The 18,410-nt window shown below is 38.1% G+C and overlaps 2 protein-coding genes across 2 annotated transcripts; both read right to left on the bottom strand.

Annotated features, from left to right (window-relative positions):
- Nucleotides 1-5,819: 5,819 nt before the first annotated feature.
- LOC110142020 (olfactory receptor 51G2-like) lies at nucleotides 5,820-6,761 on the bottom strand. The gene has a single exon (XM_020901037.2). The coding sequence runs from the start codon at nucleotides 6,759-6,761 to the stop codon at nucleotides 5,820-5,822; it is 942 nt and encodes a 313-aa protein (XP_020756696.2).
- Nucleotides 6,762-13,338: 6,577 nt separating this feature from the next.
- LOC110142019 (olfactory receptor 51L1) lies at nucleotides 13,339-14,286 on the bottom strand. Its single transcript, XM_020901036.2, has one exon. It carries the CDS (start codon nucleotides 14,284-14,286, stop codon nucleotides 13,339-13,341), a length of 948 nt encoding a protein of 315 aa, XP_020756695.2.
- Nucleotides 14,287-18,410: the final 4,124 nt, after the last annotated feature.

An 18,410-nucleotide genomic window follows, 5' to 3' on the forward strand; every position in this document is an offset into this window, starting at 1 on the left:
AGGATCTTCCAAGACAATGCAACTCGCAAAAAGGGAAGTTTATTGCTGACTCGAGTCAGGGCTCCTGCCGCATCCAACGCAGTGGTGCGGGGTCAGAGAGCCCCGAGCCCAAGCTGTTACACAAATTTATAGGGTGAGCATAAGCAGTTGGTAGCTGGCTTAAGCGGATTGGTTACATGTTTGCAAAGCAATTTTATTGGTCCAAACTTTCGCGGGCTTTTTTCAAACTTGGGCGTTCGCGGGCTTTTTCAGCTTTCCCTTGATATGTTCCCTTTTTCTTACTGGGCGCATGTTGATTGGCTGGCTCCAGGTGGCCTGATGGGGGTAGGGAATCTTACCATTTCGGGGGAAATCTAAACTTAGGTCCGGGCCGCCTGTCATGGTGTTAGCCCTGGCAGCCTCACATAAAGTACTGGAGCTTCAACTTCAGTGTTAGTCCTTCCAATGAATATTCAGGACTGATTTACTTTAGGATATATGAGTTTTAGAATATGCTTGTCATTTTGCACAAAGACGTCAACTACAATTTTGATACGGTTTTAATGAATCTGTAGATAAATTTAAGACATATTGCCACCTGAACATAGTCTTATTAAAAAAATAAAATAAAAATCTTAGTTCACAATACATAAAAATTAACTTATAAGTGAGTCAAATGTATTAATGAAAGAGATAAAGCTGTAAAATTCTTAGAGTAAAACGTATAGTAAAATTTTAATGATGTCAAATTTGTCAGAGGATTATTAGGACACCAGAAGCATGAGCTACAAAAGTAAAAAAAAAAAAAAAAATAGACTTCATCAAAATTAACTAATTTTATGCTCCAAAGGATATCACCAAGAAAATGAAATTATTACCCCCAAATTGTTAGGAAATATCTATAATCATGTATATGATAAGAGCCTTATGTCTAAAATATATAAAATAATAGAAAGACAAAAAAAAAAAAAAAGAAACAGTTAAAAATAACCAAGGGATCTGAATAGACATTTCTTTAGGAGAATACACAAATAGCCAATATGAATATGAAAAAATGCTTGTCATTAGTGAAATTATAGTCAGAGCCACAATTAAATACCATTTCATACTCACTGAAACAGTTAGAATTTAAAATGAAACAAGTGTTGTTGAGAAGGTGGAGAAACTGGAATCCTCATACACTACTGTGAGAATGTAAAATTTGAAGCTACTTTGGAAAAGTCTGGCAAAATTCTTTAAGCAGTTAACCTTAGAGTTCCTGTATAATCCAAGAATTCCACTCTAAAATAAATATCTAAAAGAAATGAAAATGTGTCCACACAAAAATATGTACAAGAATATACGTATCAGCATTATAATCAGTTCAGTTCAGTCGCTCAGTCGTGTCTGACTCCCTGTGACCCCATGGGCAGCAGCACGCCAGGCCTCCCTGTTTATCACCAATCCCCAGAGCCCACTCAAACTCTTGTCCATCGAGTCGTTGATGCCACCCAACAAACCTATCCTCTGTCATCCCCTTCTTTTTCTGCCCTCAATCCTTCCCAGTATCAGGGTCCTTTCCAATGAGTCAGTTCTTCGCATTATAATAGAATGTGGAATTAAATCAAATGGTTATCACCCATCTGAATGATAAACAAAATGTATGATATACATTGTACTGAGTTTGAGGATTTGGAGATCAGGAAAAGGCTTAACTGTAAAATGGCAGAAACACAACTTTAGATTTCTCGGGCAGCACTGGGACAGCTTGTATAGTAAGGGAAGTCCCAAACAGCGGGACTTCCCAGGGGCAGTGGTCAGTGCCACCACTCCAAGGGGAAAAGAACAAGGAAACTCCTGAGACAAAGGGGTAATTAGGCAGGGACGTATGTTTCTTAGGACTTACCTGGTGGGTCAGATGGTAAAGAATCTGCCTGCCAATACAGGAGACTTGGATTTGATCCCTGGATCAGGAAGATCCCCTGGAGAAGTGAATGGCAACCCACTCCAGTATTCCTGCCTGGAGAACTCCATGGACAGAGGAGCCTATGAGGGCTACAGTCCATGGGGTCACAAAGAGTCAGACACAACTGAGCAACTTAGCTCCACTACTATGTTTCTTGATAATATCATTTACTCTCATTGAAGGTAGTCACTGGGTCAGAGAGCCCTCAAGGGCAACAGTGATTTGGAATTTTTTAAAGCTTCTGGATTTGTCTTATCTATAGCTAATAGAAGTTGGGTCAGCTTTGTGAGTATACCAATCAGGCAGTTTCTGTGTGGTTATAATTATGCTTATGTGAGATATATTGAAAAGGAGTGCATGTGAAGAATTTCAATTTGGTGCCAGTGAGCTTGAGATTAAAGTCCTACTTGCTATAAAGAAGTAAACAATATACAGGTCAATAAACAGGTTCTATCTTTAATCCATTTACATAATACCATAAAATGAAAAATCATTCAGCAATAAAAAGGACTGAAGTACTAAAGCATGATATATCAGTATGCTAAATAAAATAAGTTAGCCACAAAATACATTATGTATTATTACATTCATCAGTTCAGTTCAGTTCAGTCACTCAGTTGTATCCAACTCTTTGCGACCCCATGGACTGCAGCATGCCAGGCTTCCCTGTCCATCACCAACTCCCGGAGTTTACTCAAACTCATGTCCATCGAGTCAGTGATGCCATCCAACCATCTCATTCTCTATCATCCCCTTCTCCTCCTGCCTTCAATCTTTCCCAGCATCAGGGTCTTTTCCAATGAGTCAGTTCTTCGCATCAGGTGGCCAAAGTATTGGAGTTTCAGTTTCAACATCAGTCCTTCCAATGAACATTCAGGACTGATTTCCTTTAGGATGGACTGGTTGGATCTCCTTGCAGTCCAAGGGACTCTCAAGAGTCTTCTCCAACACCACAGTTCAAAAGCATCAATTCTTCAGCGCTCAGCTTTCTTTATAGTCCAACTCTCATATCCATACATGACTACTGGAAAAACCATAGCCTTGACTAGATGGACTTTTGTTGGAAAATTATGTTCATAGGAAAGTCCAAAATAGGGACATCTGTTAGACCAGAAATTAGATTAGTGGTTCCTTGGGACATATTATTTTTCAGATTAATTTTCATTGTAGGTTATTTTAAGATATTAAAAATAGTTCCTGTGCTGTACAGTGGGGCTTCCCAGGTACCACTAGTTGTAAAGACCCTGCCTGCCAATGCAGAAGATATAAGAGACATGTGTTTGATCCCTGAGTTGGGAAGATCCCCTGGAGGAGGGCACAGTAATCCACTCCAGTATTCTTGCCTGGAGAGTCCTGTGGATAGAGGAGCCTGGCAGGTTACAGTCCATTGAGTTGCCTAGAGTTGAACATGACTGAAGCAAGTGGTCCTTATTGGTTATCTGTTTTATATATAGTAGCATTTATCTGTTAATCCCAGATTCCTAATTTATCCCTCTACCTTGCTTTCCCCTTTGGTAACCCTGTTTGTTTTCTATATCTATGAGTCTATTTCTGTTTTGTAAATAAGTTCCTTTGTATCATTTTTTTTTTTAGATTCCACATACAAGTGATATAATATGATGCTTGTCTTTTCTGTCTGATTTACTTCACTTAGTATGATAATCACAATCGCAGGTCCATCCATGCTGCTACACATGGAATGATTTCATTCTTTTTTTATGGCTTAGTAATATTCCATTGTGTGTGTGTTTGTGTGTGTGTGTGTGTGTGTGTGTATCATATCTTCTTTATCCATTCATCTGTCAATAGACATTTAGGTTGCTTCCATGTCACAGCTATTATAAATAGTGCTGCTATGAACATTGAGGTGCATGTATCTTTTTGAATTAGAGTTTTCATCTTTTCTAGATATATGCCCAGGAGTGGGATTGCTGGATCATATGGTAACTCTATTTTTAGTTTTTTAAAGAACCTCCATACTAAAGGCATACATTTTTTAAAGTAAAGAAATGGAGAAAGGTATACAATGCTATCGCTAACCCAAAGAAAATGAGATAAGCTATATTAATTTCAGAAAGTGAGAAGAAGTATCAGGGGTAAATATCAGGGATATTACATTTTGATAAAATAATTTCAAAGATAATAAATCTTAATATCTATGCACCCAACAACAAAGCACTAAATTCTGAGGTAAAACTGATAGAATGACAAGGAGAAATAGAGAAATCCATTATGATATTTGGAGACTTTAACATATTTCTTTCAATAATAAGTCAAAAACAAGCAGAAAATGGATGAAAATTTGGGTCTCAGAAGTATCTATACCACTCCAAGAAGAAAGGCCTTCCTGGTTTCTACACACAGAACCTATGGTTTCTGGATTATTTGAGAGCTAACCAAATCAGTTCAATTATTTTGGCCCACATTTTCTTTCTTTTATGTTTTTGAAAGTGTGTTAATATTCATTCAGTTATAATTTTCTTTTAATAGAAGGCTTTCCTGATGGAAATGTTTTTTTTCTCTCTTGAACAAAGACTTTTAAAATACTTTAAAATATTTTTATATTAAGGTCAATTTTGTGGGAAATATTGTTGATGTAGAATATAAAGTCTATATTATACTTGAAGTAAAAGTCGCTCATTTGTGTCCGATTCTTTGCGACCCCATGGACTTAGTCCATGGAATTCTCCAGGCCAGAGTACTAGAGTGGGTAGCCTTTCCCTTCTCCAGGGGATCTTCCCAACCCAGGGATTGAACCCAGGTCTCCCACATTGCAGGCAAATTCTTTACCAGCTGAGCCACAAGGGAAGCCCAAGAATACTGGAGTGGGTAGCCTATCCCTTCTCCAGTGGATCTTCCCGACCCAGGAATTGAACCGGGGTCTCCTGCATTGCAGGCGGATTCTTTACCAACTGAGCTATGAGGGAAGCCCCTATATTATACTTGAAGTCATCTTGAAATCCATATCTTTTTCATAAATTAAGGACATTACAAGTTATAACTAATAACTTCACTAAAATGTTGACTTGATGGCCCTTTTAGTCTCATAAACATCCACTGCTAATTATTAAAATCATAGTTCTGTTAAGAATAGTCTAACCTGGACCTAGTGAGCATATTATCTAGTATGTCAATATGAACATAAATCAAAATCATGCTTTTATTCTCTATAGTGAAAAAATACAGGTTACTATTATTGTATTATCATACTCCTATAATACTATTGGACTTCCCAGGTTACCCAGTGGTAAAGAAATCCACCTGTCAATGAAAGAGATGCAGGAGATGTGGGTTTGATCCCTAGGTCAAGGAAATACCCTTGAGTAGGAAATGGAAAGTGAAAGTGAAGTTGAAAGTTGCTCAGTTGTGTCTGACTCTTTGCAACCCTGTGGACTATACAGTTCATGGAATTCTCCAGGCCAGAATACTGGAGTGGGTAGCTTTTCCCTTCTCCAGGGGATCTTCCCAACCCAGGGGTCAAACCCAGGTCTCCCACATTGCAGGCAGATTCTTTACCAGCTGAGCCACAAGAGAACTCCAAGAATACTGGAGTGGGCAACCTATCCCTTCTCCAGCAGATCTTCTACGACCCAGGAATTGAACCGAGATCTCCTGCATTGCAGGCTGATTCTTTACCCACTAAGCTATCAGGGAAACCTAGTAAATGGCAATCCACTCTGGTATTCTTGCCTGGATAATATCATTGACATAGGAGCCTGGAGAGCTACAGTCCATGGGATGACAGAGTCAGACACATTTGAACACACATTCACATACTACTACTATTACCTTAAAAACAAAATATAAATTTTAATATTTAAAATCAAATATCTACATTAATATGAAATCATTAACATAAAGAGGGAGAAGAAAAAGATGTGTTTTAGAGTTTCTTTCAGACTTTCTGTTGGTTGAATTTCTTGAGGATTCTGTCACGAATCTGCTTGGTCTTGACACTATAGACAATGGGGTTCATGAGGGGTGGCACCAGCAAATAGACATTGGCCATGAGCACATGGACAGTTGGGGAAGCATTCTTCCCATAGCGATGGATCATAGATAGTCCAATCATTGGTGTATAGAAAGTGAGTACAGCACAGATATGAGAGATGCAGGTATTAAGAGCTTTCACCCTCTCTGTCCTGGAGGCTATACTCAAAACTGTGCCAAGGATGAGGATATAGGAAAGGAGGAGGAGAACTGAATCAAGTCCCATGGAGCAGATGACCACCATGAGGCCATAGATGCTGCTGACCCGACGGCTGGATACAGTTGTCTTGATGAGGTCTTGGTGCAGGCAGAAGGGGTAGGAGAGAATATTGACAGGACGATATTGAAGCCTTTTCAAGAGGAAGGAAGCTGGAAAGACCAGAGCCAAGGCTCTTCCGGTGATTGCCAAAACAATCCCAATGATTACATCATTGGTTAAAATGGCTGCATAATGCAGGGGTGCTCGGATTGCTACCAAACGGTCAAAGGCCATAGCCAAAAGCACAGCTGACTCAATAATTGAGAAAACATGAATGAAGTACATCTGGACCAGACAACCATTGAAAGAAATCTCCCGGGCATGGAACCAGAAAACGCTGAACATGGTAGGCAAGGTTGTAGTGGATAGGCCCAGATCAGTAAATGCCAGCATTGATAGAAAGTAATACATTGGTTGGTGGAGGGAAGGCTCAGTTCTGATGATAAATAGAATGGTAATGTTCCCTGCAACTGAGGTGGCATAAATCAAGAAAATAGGGAGGGAAATTAAGCCATATCTGCTTTCAAGGCCTGAGAAGCCTGTCAGGAGGAAGCAGGGGTATAGGACAGAGTCATTGAAGACAGACATGGTGCTGATGGAGGCACCTTCAGTCTAGGTGGGGAGACAAAAACACAGAACAATTAGGGTGAAATGCACAAAGAAACAACTCTCTGATGTATTTTGCTCTGTTTACTATTTTCAATCACTCTTATGCTCATTATGTATAATTACCACCTGTATTTATTAATTTATAACTTATTTAATTTTCTTCATTGTGCATTTATTGAGAACATATTTTATTAAAGGAAATCTGGGTAAGCTAAAATATAGAGAAATATATTGGTTTGGCGAAATTGTTCATTCAGATTTTTCCCTAACATCTTGCAAAATAACCCAAATGAACCTTTTGGCAAACCTAATATGAGAAATGCCTTCAGATAGTTACAATCTCTATCCACTATAGAGAGAGCTAAAATTAAAATAAAGTGTTAGTTTAATACAAGGTCCTTTAAAATACAGAAAGAGGAAACTAACGATGCAGAGCAGTCAGAGAAAATTTGCTAAAAGTAATTATTGAATTAGGTCTCAAATGACAAACATGAGTTAAATGGAAACAAAGGACTGTGTTGGGTGGTCTATGCTGATCAACACACATGTAAATGCAGAGAGGTATTAGTGTAAGTGAATATAATTGAATAAAGCTATACGTTAGAGACAGAGGTCCCCTGTAGCTCAGCAGTAAAGAACCTGCCTGCAATGAAGGAGCCTCAGGACACACAGATTCAATCCCTGGTCTGGGAAGATCCCCAGGAGGAGGGCATGCAAACCCACTCCAGTATTCTTACCTGTAGAATCCGTGGATAGAGGAGTCTGGCAGACTACAGTCCATAGCATCACAGAGTTGGACAGGACTGAAGCAACTTAGCACACATGGATAAGGTAGGTAGGCTTTTCAGATAGTTATTGGAATTAAGACTGCTTATATGGACCAAAATTTCTGAAGGAATTTATGCATAAATATAAAGATCTTGGACATAATCTTATAAGACATAAGAAAGACATTTTAATAAAAAGTGAAAAATTCGACCATATTTGTACTATATTGCTGTCATATGGTCCCCAATCCACCCTGTTGCACTAATTCAATTACACTTTATGGTTTCTTCTGACACACATTAAAAAAAATTATTTCTTATCTCTCTATAGGGATTAAAGGAAATTTTCTCTCTGATACTATTTTCCTTCCTTTGTAGGAACAGATTCAGTTAGAATAATCGCTTTATATAGTCTTGTCCTATGGTTTATATACTATACTAATCATAGCATATTAGGTAATACTGGTCTTTTACATCTCCTTTTATTTCCTAGCTTTTTATATCACAAATTTCTCCTGATCTCTCTTTTATCATCACTGAGTGATAACTGTCATCTCTTTGAGTCTTACACACAATTATTTTCTTTGTCCTTGATACTCTTCCTCAAATCTTTGAATACCTTCAGAAATTCCATCCTACCCACATATTCCAGGTCTTCCCTCTAAAATCACTTTCTCCTACTTTGTAGAAAAGTCTCTCACTTAGGATATTCCTAATCCACTTTGCATAGAGGAGTCCATTTGATACAGACATAAGCAGTCAGCTCCCAGTGGCCATTCCTTCAGAGTCACAGAAAGTCTGAAGATAATTGTCATTCACTGGCTCTGTCACTTTGGAAGATTAAGAAAAATTTTGAGCATAAAATTGGGAACTGTATAACTTTATATAACATTTAAGAGATCTAAGGAAATATATCTGAAATTTTTGCAGTTTCCAAGACCTAGGAGACACTGGGGCTTAAGTGAAGCAAAATGGTAATGGAAATGCTGAAGTAGCCATAATCTTAAGCATGTCAGCCCTGTGCACCAGTGACCAAAATCAGGTGTAACCTGGAGTGCCCAAGTTATCACTTATAAAGGTGTTACTCCTCAGGGCTTTTCTTCAGAATCATTTTGCTTAATTCTCTTTTTGGCTTGTATGCTAATAGCTTATGGAAAAACCTAAATGATCTTTTTGGCCAACCCAATAATATTGCTAAGTGTACATGATTTACTTGAGAGTGAGGTAGAGGGGATACTCAAATCATCATTGTTGTCATTTTTAACATTATAGTTTTTAGTTAATATCAGATAGCAGTGTTTTCAGAAACCAGAGATTTTAGTACATGGATCCCCATCGTATGTTCTATCTATGCCTGGACATGAGTTAATAATACCATCCCAGAGCTCCTCTGAGAAGCCTCTGAGGACGATTGCTTGGCCCTTTCAGGGACAAGGCAATCTGTACCTCTGACTTATCCCAAAACAGTGATTTCCAGCAAGCTATGGTTATCCTATCTCTTGACTTCTCTTTCTACTTCCTGAATTCTTCAAATATATTTGGTATTAACTTTTTACCCATTTTTTCACCTTTGAAGACTTCTTTCAGGTGTAGACAGGTTGGCTGGATCTCTAGTCTGCCAAGCATGGAATTTCTTGTAGTTAGAGAAAGCCACTGAATCCAGGCGTAAGAGAATACTAAAAACACAGTGGATCTGATGCAGATAGTCCTTCAGGGAAGCATAGGTGTCCTGAGCGGGCATTTGCAACTCCAGAGACAAGACAGCATATTTTTGTGTTCAAGATTCTTGGCTCTTCCCAGCTAGGTGCTTGATCAGCACTACACTTTGGTGCTTTAAATACTCTAGATGGCATGTCCCCCTTTGACTAATCCATTCCCTCAGGACTAATTTTTTTTTTTCTTAATGTGAACTCTGGGGAAGGTAAATGATGTCAGTGCCATTGGAAGACTGTCTTCTGCTCTGGAAAAGGAGATGATCGCGCCAAATTCCCAATCTGGGAGTCCAGGCTCAGCAGCAACTGAAAACAGCTGGTGGGGTAGGAAACAGGAGCTGTAACTGATGGAGTGCTAGGGGCTCAGAGTGAACAAGTCTGAGAGTTAAAAACCCCAAGGGGACCTGTGATAGGGGTTCCTAAAATATTGTGATATTGACCTTCAAGAGTTTTTCAAAGTTTCCATAGTAAATGGGGGAAAAATCCCCTTGTGCTCCCTGTAGGGAGAGGGGGAAAGGGACCATTTTGAAATATGCCAGAGCACTTGTTCTTTTCAAGGCCAGTCATAGGGAGAAACTAGTTAATCAGAGTCTAAACTGCCAGGGCTTCATCACCTCCTAACTGTTGTGGGGGAAGGAATACCCCACTCCAGCCCTGCACTAGCCTTCCTATTCTATGTAAGGGAGAGAATTTTTTTTAAAAAAAGGAGAAGCACTTCTGAAGTTCTCAGTCCAGGGGCTCTGTGAACTGTTTAGACTCACTAAAAGACTGAGACCTAATCACAGGACTACAGGATGCTTTCTCTCCCCCATGCCTTATCACACATTAACAAAGGCCTATTTAAAGCCATACCTTTTACCTGGTACATAATGTCCAGCTATCAAGAAAAAAATAGAGTCCTTTCTCTTCTGGAGGAAGGTATGTGAGAGAGATTTTCTTTTTTTTTTTTTTTTTTAGCTTTTTATTTTGCATTGGAGTATAGCCAATTAACAGTGCTGTAGTAGTTTCAGGTGGGCAGCAAAGGGACTCAAACATATACATGTATCCATTCTCCCCCAAACTTCCCTCCCATCCAGACTGCCACATAATATTGAGCAGAGTTCCATGTGTGCTATACAGTAGGTTCTTATTGATCATCCATTTTAATTATAGCAGTGTGTACATGTCCATCCCAAACTCTCTGTCACTTTCCCCCATCATTCCCCCCGTCCTGCTCCTGCCTTGGCAACCATAAGTTTGTTCTCTAAATCTGTGAGTTTGTTTCTGTTTCAGTTTAATGAACTTTTAATAAGCATATTAAGTTCATTTGTATCATGTATTTTTAGATTACCCATATAAGGAATGTTCTTTCTCTGGCTGACTTACTTCACTCAGTATGACACTCTCTAGGTCCATCCTGCATTGCAGGCGGTCTCCCGCATTGCAAGTGGTTTCTTTACCAGCTGAGTCACCAGGAAAGCCCAAGAATGCTGAAGTGGGTAGTCTATCCCTTCTCCAGTGAATCTTCCTGACCCAGGAATTGAACCAGGGTCTGCTGCATTATTGGCAGATTCTTTACCAGCTGAGCTACCAGGGAGGCTAAGCTCCATCCGTGTTGCTGCAAATGGCATTATTTCATTTATTTCAATGACTGAGTAATATATCCCATTGTATATATGTATGTGTACCACATCTTCTGGGCTTCCCTCACAGCTCAGATGGTAAAGAACCACCTGCAGTGCAGGAGATCTGGGTTCAGTCCCTGGGTCAGGAAGATCCCCTGGAGGAAGGCATGGCAACCCACTCCAGTATTCTTGCCTGAAGAATCCCCATGGACAGAGAAGCCTGATGGGCTACAATCCACGGGGTCACAAAGAGTCGGACATGATTGAGTGACTAAGCACATACAAAGCACATCTTCTTAATCCATTCCTCTGTTGATGGACATTTAGGTTGCTTCCATGTCTTGGCTATTGTAAACAGTGCTGCAATGAACACTGGGGTGCATGTATCCTTTTGGATCATGTTTTTCTCTGGATGTATGCCCAGGAGTGGGATTGCAGGGTCATATGGTAGCTCTATTTTTAGTTTTTTAAGGAACCTACATACTGTTCTCTGTAGTGGCTGCACCAAGTCTTAAACTTCTCCTGGAAGTTGGAGAATATTACTAACACATACTCTTTTTTTTCTTCATGCTGCCTTTTCTTGGAATACCTTATCAAGTGGTGTGCTGGTAAACACTTAATGACTTAAACAGTCATTAAGAATAAAATACAAAGTCCTTTTTCTTCTGGAGTAATGTATGTGAAATAGGTTTTTTTTTTCCCCTTCTTTTTAGCTTTTTATTTTGCATTGGAGTATAGCCAATCAACAGTGCTGTAATAGTTTCAGGCGAACAGCAAAGGGACTGTCATTATCTAGGAAAGTTTTGAAAAGCCGTGGTGTGTAGTGTCTGTCAATTTCTGTTGTGGAAATACTCCCATCATGACCAACTTCAAACTACCAGTGTGACATTACACAACGTGGAGTTGAAATAAGATATGCACAGTTAGCTTTCATAAACCAAAACAAGCCAGCTTAAGCATACCAATTTCTTTCACACTTTGCTCAGGAGGTAGCACTGCATTTGACCCATGAGGCACGACTGAGTGTCAACTACCACAATACCTGATTCCTTAATCCTCAAGTAAAATTGGCCACTCTTTAATAACAATATTTAATGACTTCTATTAATTTTTCCAAGCTTTCTACATGTACACTTCTATTAAACATTAATTTCTTAATATTTAGATCATCCACTCCACTTTTTATATATCCACAGTATTGAAAGCAGTAATTGCTATGACAGGCATTTCATGTTTCTCAGTATATATTTATTGGGAGCATGAAAAGACAGTAGTGTTTATACTAACAAATATTTTATGAACATTCATGCTGATTGGGGAATACCATGTGCATAGTGACATGTTATTATAGTAGTAATGACCCCATGATAAACAAAATTGCAATACAGCTAAAAAGAAACTGAATATATATGAATAATAAAATATCACTGATGAAACCATATGTATGTCATCTTAATGAAAAAAAAAGTAGCAAATTATTGCCAATGAGGGAACTGAGAATGACACTGATATTAGCAATCCACACAGAGATGAAGAAGAGGAAAGAATACTATTAAAAAATGAGAGTGATTATCATGCACAAACCCAACCCACTCACAGATTTAGACACGGAATTCTGAGCTATAGTGCTGAGCAGGAAACCTACACATTTGCCCAGGTATTTAGACATGTGCTATCAGGATTTCTTGGGCAACTCCATGTGTCTGCCCCAGCATTTGATGGCAAGCTGAAGGAGCAGATAGACCTCCAGTGGGAGAAAGAACTCATCTTTTTCCCAGTGTCAGCAACACTGAGGCCTCCAGGCATGTGAATGTATGGATGAAAAAGAACTGGACATAGCAAGCACTTGCCTGGATCTCCCAAACGTTATCTCCAAACATAACACAGCAACCATAATGGGAAGTGTGGATAGGAACGTACTTAGGTCAGTTAGTGCCAACCAATGATGAGGTGGGGACTTATTTCATAGCCAACAGTGACTGTAGCAGTTCAAAGTCCTCCCAGGAAGACAAGCTCCAAACTTACCCCCAAAAGTCAGAAATATTTCTGTTACAATATTGTGACATTTTGGCATGAGAAACAAAATAAAATGGAGAAAGAGAGATTGATTTCTGAATTTTAGATCATAAACATTAGAAACTTATGAACTTAGTTACATTACATAATGAAAGTTATTATAACCATTAATAGAAATTTAATAATATTAGCAAATAGTACACTTTTTGAAAACAATCTTTTTTATATACTCTATCATATATCTCATAATTATCTTGGGGATAGAAAAGGTCATACTTACAATTTTGCTATGAAAAATATGGATTTCTTAAGGGTTAATGATTATCTGAGATCATTTATATAGGAAGGGAAAGAATTAGGAATTTAACCAGATGACCAGGCTTCAATAATGTACTTTTCATCTACTTAAAAAAGCTGCCTTGTGATTTTTAGTGGGAAAACCAAAGATTAGAGGTACTTAAAACCTCCTCCTTAGCCCAAACTTGCAGAGAATTCTTAGACGAATCTGCTTTGTCCTGACACTGTAGACAAGAGGGTTAAGCACTGGGGGAAGAAGCAGGTATATGTCAGCCATAAGGATGTGGACTATGGGAGACAAATGCTTCCCAAAGCGGTGGGCCATTGATACCCCAATAACTGGCACAAAGAAGGTGAGCACCACACAGATATGAGACACACATGTGTTGAGTGCTTTTAGCTGCTCCTCACGAGAGGCAATGCCCAGCACAGCCTTCAGAATCAGGACATAAGAAAGAAGTATAAAGACAGAATCCACACCCAGTGTGGCAATAACTACACACAGTCCATAAACACTGTTGATCCTGGCATCTGAACAGGATAACTTCAGAACATCCTGGTGCAAACGGAAGGCATGGGAGAGGGCACTGACATGGCAGTAGTGATGGCATCTCAGCAGCAAAGGTGTGGGTAGTACAACCCCCATGCTTCTTAGCAAGCAGGCCAACCCAATCTTGCCTATTACACTGTTGGTGAGGATGCTGGTGTAGTGCAGTGGACGGCAAATAGCAACAAAGCGGTCGAAGGCCATGGCCAGCAGCACTGAGGACTCCAGGAATGTCAACGTGTGGATGAAGAAGAGCTGGGCATAGCAAGCACTTGCCTGGATCTCCCGAACATCCAAACATAATACAGCAAGCATGGTGGGCAGTGTGGACAAGGACATACCTAGGTCAGTTAGTGCCAACATAGAAAGAAAGTAATACATGGGCTGGTGGAGTGAGGACTCTGTCCAAATAACAGTGAGGATGGTAACATTACCAATAAGTGATGACAAATATGCAAGACAGAATGGGATGGAGAGATATGAATGAACATACTCCAGTCCAGGAAAACCCCTCAGAATAAATATAGGTTCCATAGTATCACTGTTATTCCAGACCACCATGGTGACTCTTGACAAACAGGAATATTTTCTGTTATCCTGCTTTATTACTCAGTTATCCCTGATGAACATAAGCAGAACAATCAGTATATGATACACCTTTCCTCTAATCTCATAGAGGAAGGAAGAAGTTACCTCTTACAGTTCTTATGTAAGAAACATTTCCCAGTAGTCAAGCATCAAATTCTAGAACAATGTGTACCCCACAAGTCTGGTCATCTCTAACAAGAGCTTTGATTGATTTTCATTGAAGACACTAAAAAATTAAACAGCAAAAGAGAAAGAAATATTTACTATATATTATAAAATAAAAATAGAGAAAATTCAGAGTAAATATCTATGGATTTTCATAAGCTTCCTGTCAGTGATGTTCTTGAATTAATCACTTATTGTTTCTAGGCTATCTTTTAATTCCTGACAGCTGATTTAGCCCTAAAGGCTCACTATTAATTTAACTTCATATTTATTTAATAATGTATAATACTTTAAACTGAAAATATGTAATATTTTAATAGTAAAATAGGCACACATTGTATGGAAAGAGGGAGTGGAAAAAGATATGCATTCCCTCTTTTACTCCCTCTTTTCATATATATTTATATATATATATATGTAAGAGGGAATATATATGTATATATACATAAAATAAGGTAACAGTGTAATTTTTGAAGCTCTTCTTATATGCCTTCCCACAAGATAATATTAAAATATATTTACTTCAGACATCTAGTACATGTCATGTGTTTTTAATTAGTAATAATTTGCAATATATCCTCTTCATTTCTATGTATCATTTCTTGCTTGGCTTTTTTTCTCTAAATAAGGTTTATACATAATCACATTTTACAAAATATTCTATCAAGTATTACTGGATCATGAAGATGTAGTACATATGTACAATGGCATATCACTCAGAAATTAAAAAAAAAAAACAAAATAATGCAGCATGGATGGACCTAGAGACTATCATACTTGGTGAAGTATATTAGACACAAAGACAAATATAATATCGTACCTCTTATATGTAGAATCTGAGGGGAAAAAAAGTACAAATAAACTTATTTATAAAACAGAAGTAGAGGCACGATATAGAAAACAAACATGGTTACCACGGGATAAGTGAGGGGAAGGGATATATTGGGAGATGGGAACTGACATATACACAATACTATATATAAAATAGAGAAGGACATGGCACCCCACTCTAGTCCTCTTGCCTGGAAAATCCCATGGACGGAGGAGCCTGGTGGGCTGCAGTCCATGGGGTCATGAAGAGTCGGACATGACTGAGCGACTTCACTTTCACTTCACTTTCACTTTTCACTTTCATGCATAGAAGGAAATGGCAACCCACTCCAGTGTTCTTGCTGGAGAACCCCAGGGACAGGGGAGCCTGGTGGGCTGCCGTCTACGGGGTCGCACAGAGTCGGACACGACTGAAGTGACTTAGCAACAGCAGCAGCAGTGTCTGACAGCTTAAAACCTGAAAGTTCTCAGGCTCAACAGTCTGTAATTCCTAAGAGAACTTTGGCCTGGCATCTATAATGAGGAACAGAAGGAAATACCAAGCAAACTTTCTCTTCTTGGAATAAGAAAGATTTGTCACTTTCTCCCTTTTCTGCCAATGCAGTCATCTCTGTCCTCTTAGGGTTGAACATCTCTCTGCTACTGCTTTCCTGCCACAAGCAGTTTACACTGGACCTTCGCTAGCTCTCTTGTCTCCGAGAGACAGCCAGAGTGGAGTGGAGTCAGCCACTCACCATGTTCTGCACTTACTAGGCAGAATAATGGTCCAACACATTTATTTTTGTTTATCTTCAAGCAACACTTTTTGCTTAATCTGCAAAATCTACTAAAATCTCTTATTGAATTTCTTTATTCTTCTTCCTTATTCAGAAATTTTGCTTTAATTTCTATTTAAATCTCAACTTATCAAAGGCTCTAGATATTAACATTGAAGTACAAATATAGAACACACACATACAAAGATTATATTGTGGTCATATTAGAAGGTGGTTTATTTTTCCCCATGCCAAAAATTATTTTATGCATTCTCCTTTTATCCTTCTAACCTTGCTATAAATCATGTTTTCTCAGAGAAGTTACAAAAAGTAAGGTACATCATTGTTCTTTTAAAATGTTTTTCTCCATGTTCTAGATCCTCTCAGTGGAAACTTCAGCTTTGGAAAACTTCAGTGGTTGGCCCATCCATAGATTTAATTTTGGGACAAGCAGGAATATCCCTATTTACACTCTATTTTTCTTACCCTTTTCTCTTACTGACTCACCTATTATATGTTTCACTTTTTCTCAGTCCCTTCATTATTACCTTTTTTTCTGTACATTTTCTTCTGACATTCAAAACATCTCATTAAACATAATTCTTTGGGGGAATTTTGTTTATTTTAATGCAATTTAATCATAGTAAGGTGAAAAATAAATAGTAGGAAGAGACTGGACCAATGACAAGATTGCTTCAAAGGGCAGAAAAGACTCATGGAATATGGTTACCTATTCCAAACAGATAAGGGAGAACCATGGAGGATAAGAAAACCATTTTATTATAGCCTCTCTAGCATCTTACCTACAGTCTTCAATTACTCATTCACTGACCAACCTATCTTAAAATTGTTGATAAATATTGAAGTAGGCTATTAAGATATGTCATATACTTCAGTGTATATGTCATATACTTCAATTGTTTACCTCTAAACACAATGACACTCCTGTTTTCATTCTTCATAAATTACACGTTGTTCTTTTAATGATTTTTGCTCTCTTTAATCTTTCTATCTTAAACTGTGCCAAAATCTACCCACTATTTATTTGTAATTAAAAAATTTGAAATTTACAAATAAGCCAATTATATCAATATGAATCCTAAATGATAAAACCAATAACTCATTTCCCAGTGTTTCAGTTCCATAATGATTTTCTCTTCCTAAACTTTCCTCCACTGCAGGTAAAGTCACACTCTATTTTGGTTGCTTTCTGTATTTTTTTTTCAGCCTTGCTATTATCTTTATATTTCTTCTTATTTCTCTTTGTATTTCTGTGCTTTTATATTTTTGCTTTATTTCTCACCTAAGAAGACTTTTTATCTCTGTCTGAAGATCAAACTTGAATGGATTCCAGAGGCTATAATTTTGATTCTCCACATACCTGAGGTCTTGAAAACCTTTAATTCTATGAATAGTAAGGCTTAAATGTTTATTCCATCTCTCTATATATTCCTGGTTTCACCTGAGATAGACATTTAGGGATTGGTTTCAGAGCCTACTGGATCCCTAGAGATGAAATTAATATGAACAGCCCTTAACCACAGCTGTATCAAAAGCATGTAATCCTGAAGTTTGTAAAAATGTGCCACTACATTTATCCACGTAACTCTCCCAGTCCTTTCAAATCTAGTAATTTTCACTTTTCTAAAGAACATATGAGAATAAATTCATGATAATACTCTAACCCCCTTCTGTTATAAGGTATTTCCTGCTTCTCACTGAACAGAGTTTTTCATTAGCTATGTGTTTTATAATCATACATTAAACCTTAAGAGGATTCAAGTCTCCATACTAAGCTCTGTTAAGGCATATTACATTCTCTGGTTTATTATGATTTCCATAGTGTTTAGCATGAAACAGTCTTGCAATCCATTCTTTTCTTAGCTTATATCTTGGTTATCTACCTCTTTGAATTTGTTTATAGATTTTAGAAACAGGATTAATTTACTCGATATATATGGGGACTTTTATTGAAGTGTATTAAATCTATAAACCAATTTTGGAAGAATTGAAATTTGAATCCAAGAATATAGACCTCAATTAATTAAAGTTTTTATTTTTTCTCAGTGCTGTTTTATAGTTTTCTGCTATGTAAAAAATTTACTACAGAAAACGCAATTAAACAGAGCTGGGAGACCAGAGTGGGGAGCTCTGCTGCCTTGCAATGATAGGCGAGCCCAAGAGGAAGAAGAAAAACTACTCTTCTTTCCTGACAAGGATTGAGCTAATGAAAAGTCATGGACTCTTTGTTTCCAATAGATTTCCCATTTTCCTTTTTCTCTCTTATAAAAGCATTTTTTTTTTTCCCTTGCCATATGGAAACTTGCACATGGCTCGCCATGGTTG

This window comes from Odocoileus virginianus, unplaced genomic scaffold, assembly GCF_023699985.2.
Source record: "Odocoileus virginianus isolate 20LAN1187 ecotype Illinois unplaced genomic scaffold, Ovbor_1.2 Unplaced_Contig_30, whole genome shotgun sequence".
Classification (NCBI taxonomy): domain Eukaryota; kingdom Metazoa; phylum Chordata; class Mammalia; order Artiodactyla; family Cervidae; genus Odocoileus; species Odocoileus virginianus.

What these genes read in the sequence shown, in the direction of transcription:
- LOC110142020 (XM_020901037.2), bottom strand. Translation starts at nt 6,761, where the DNA reads ATGTCTGTCTTCAATGACTCTGTCCTATACCCCTGCTTCCTCCTGACA.
- LOC110142019 (XM_020901036.2), bottom strand. Translation starts at nt 14,286, where the DNA reads ATGGTGGTCTGGAATAACAGTGATACTATGGAACCTATATTTATTCTG.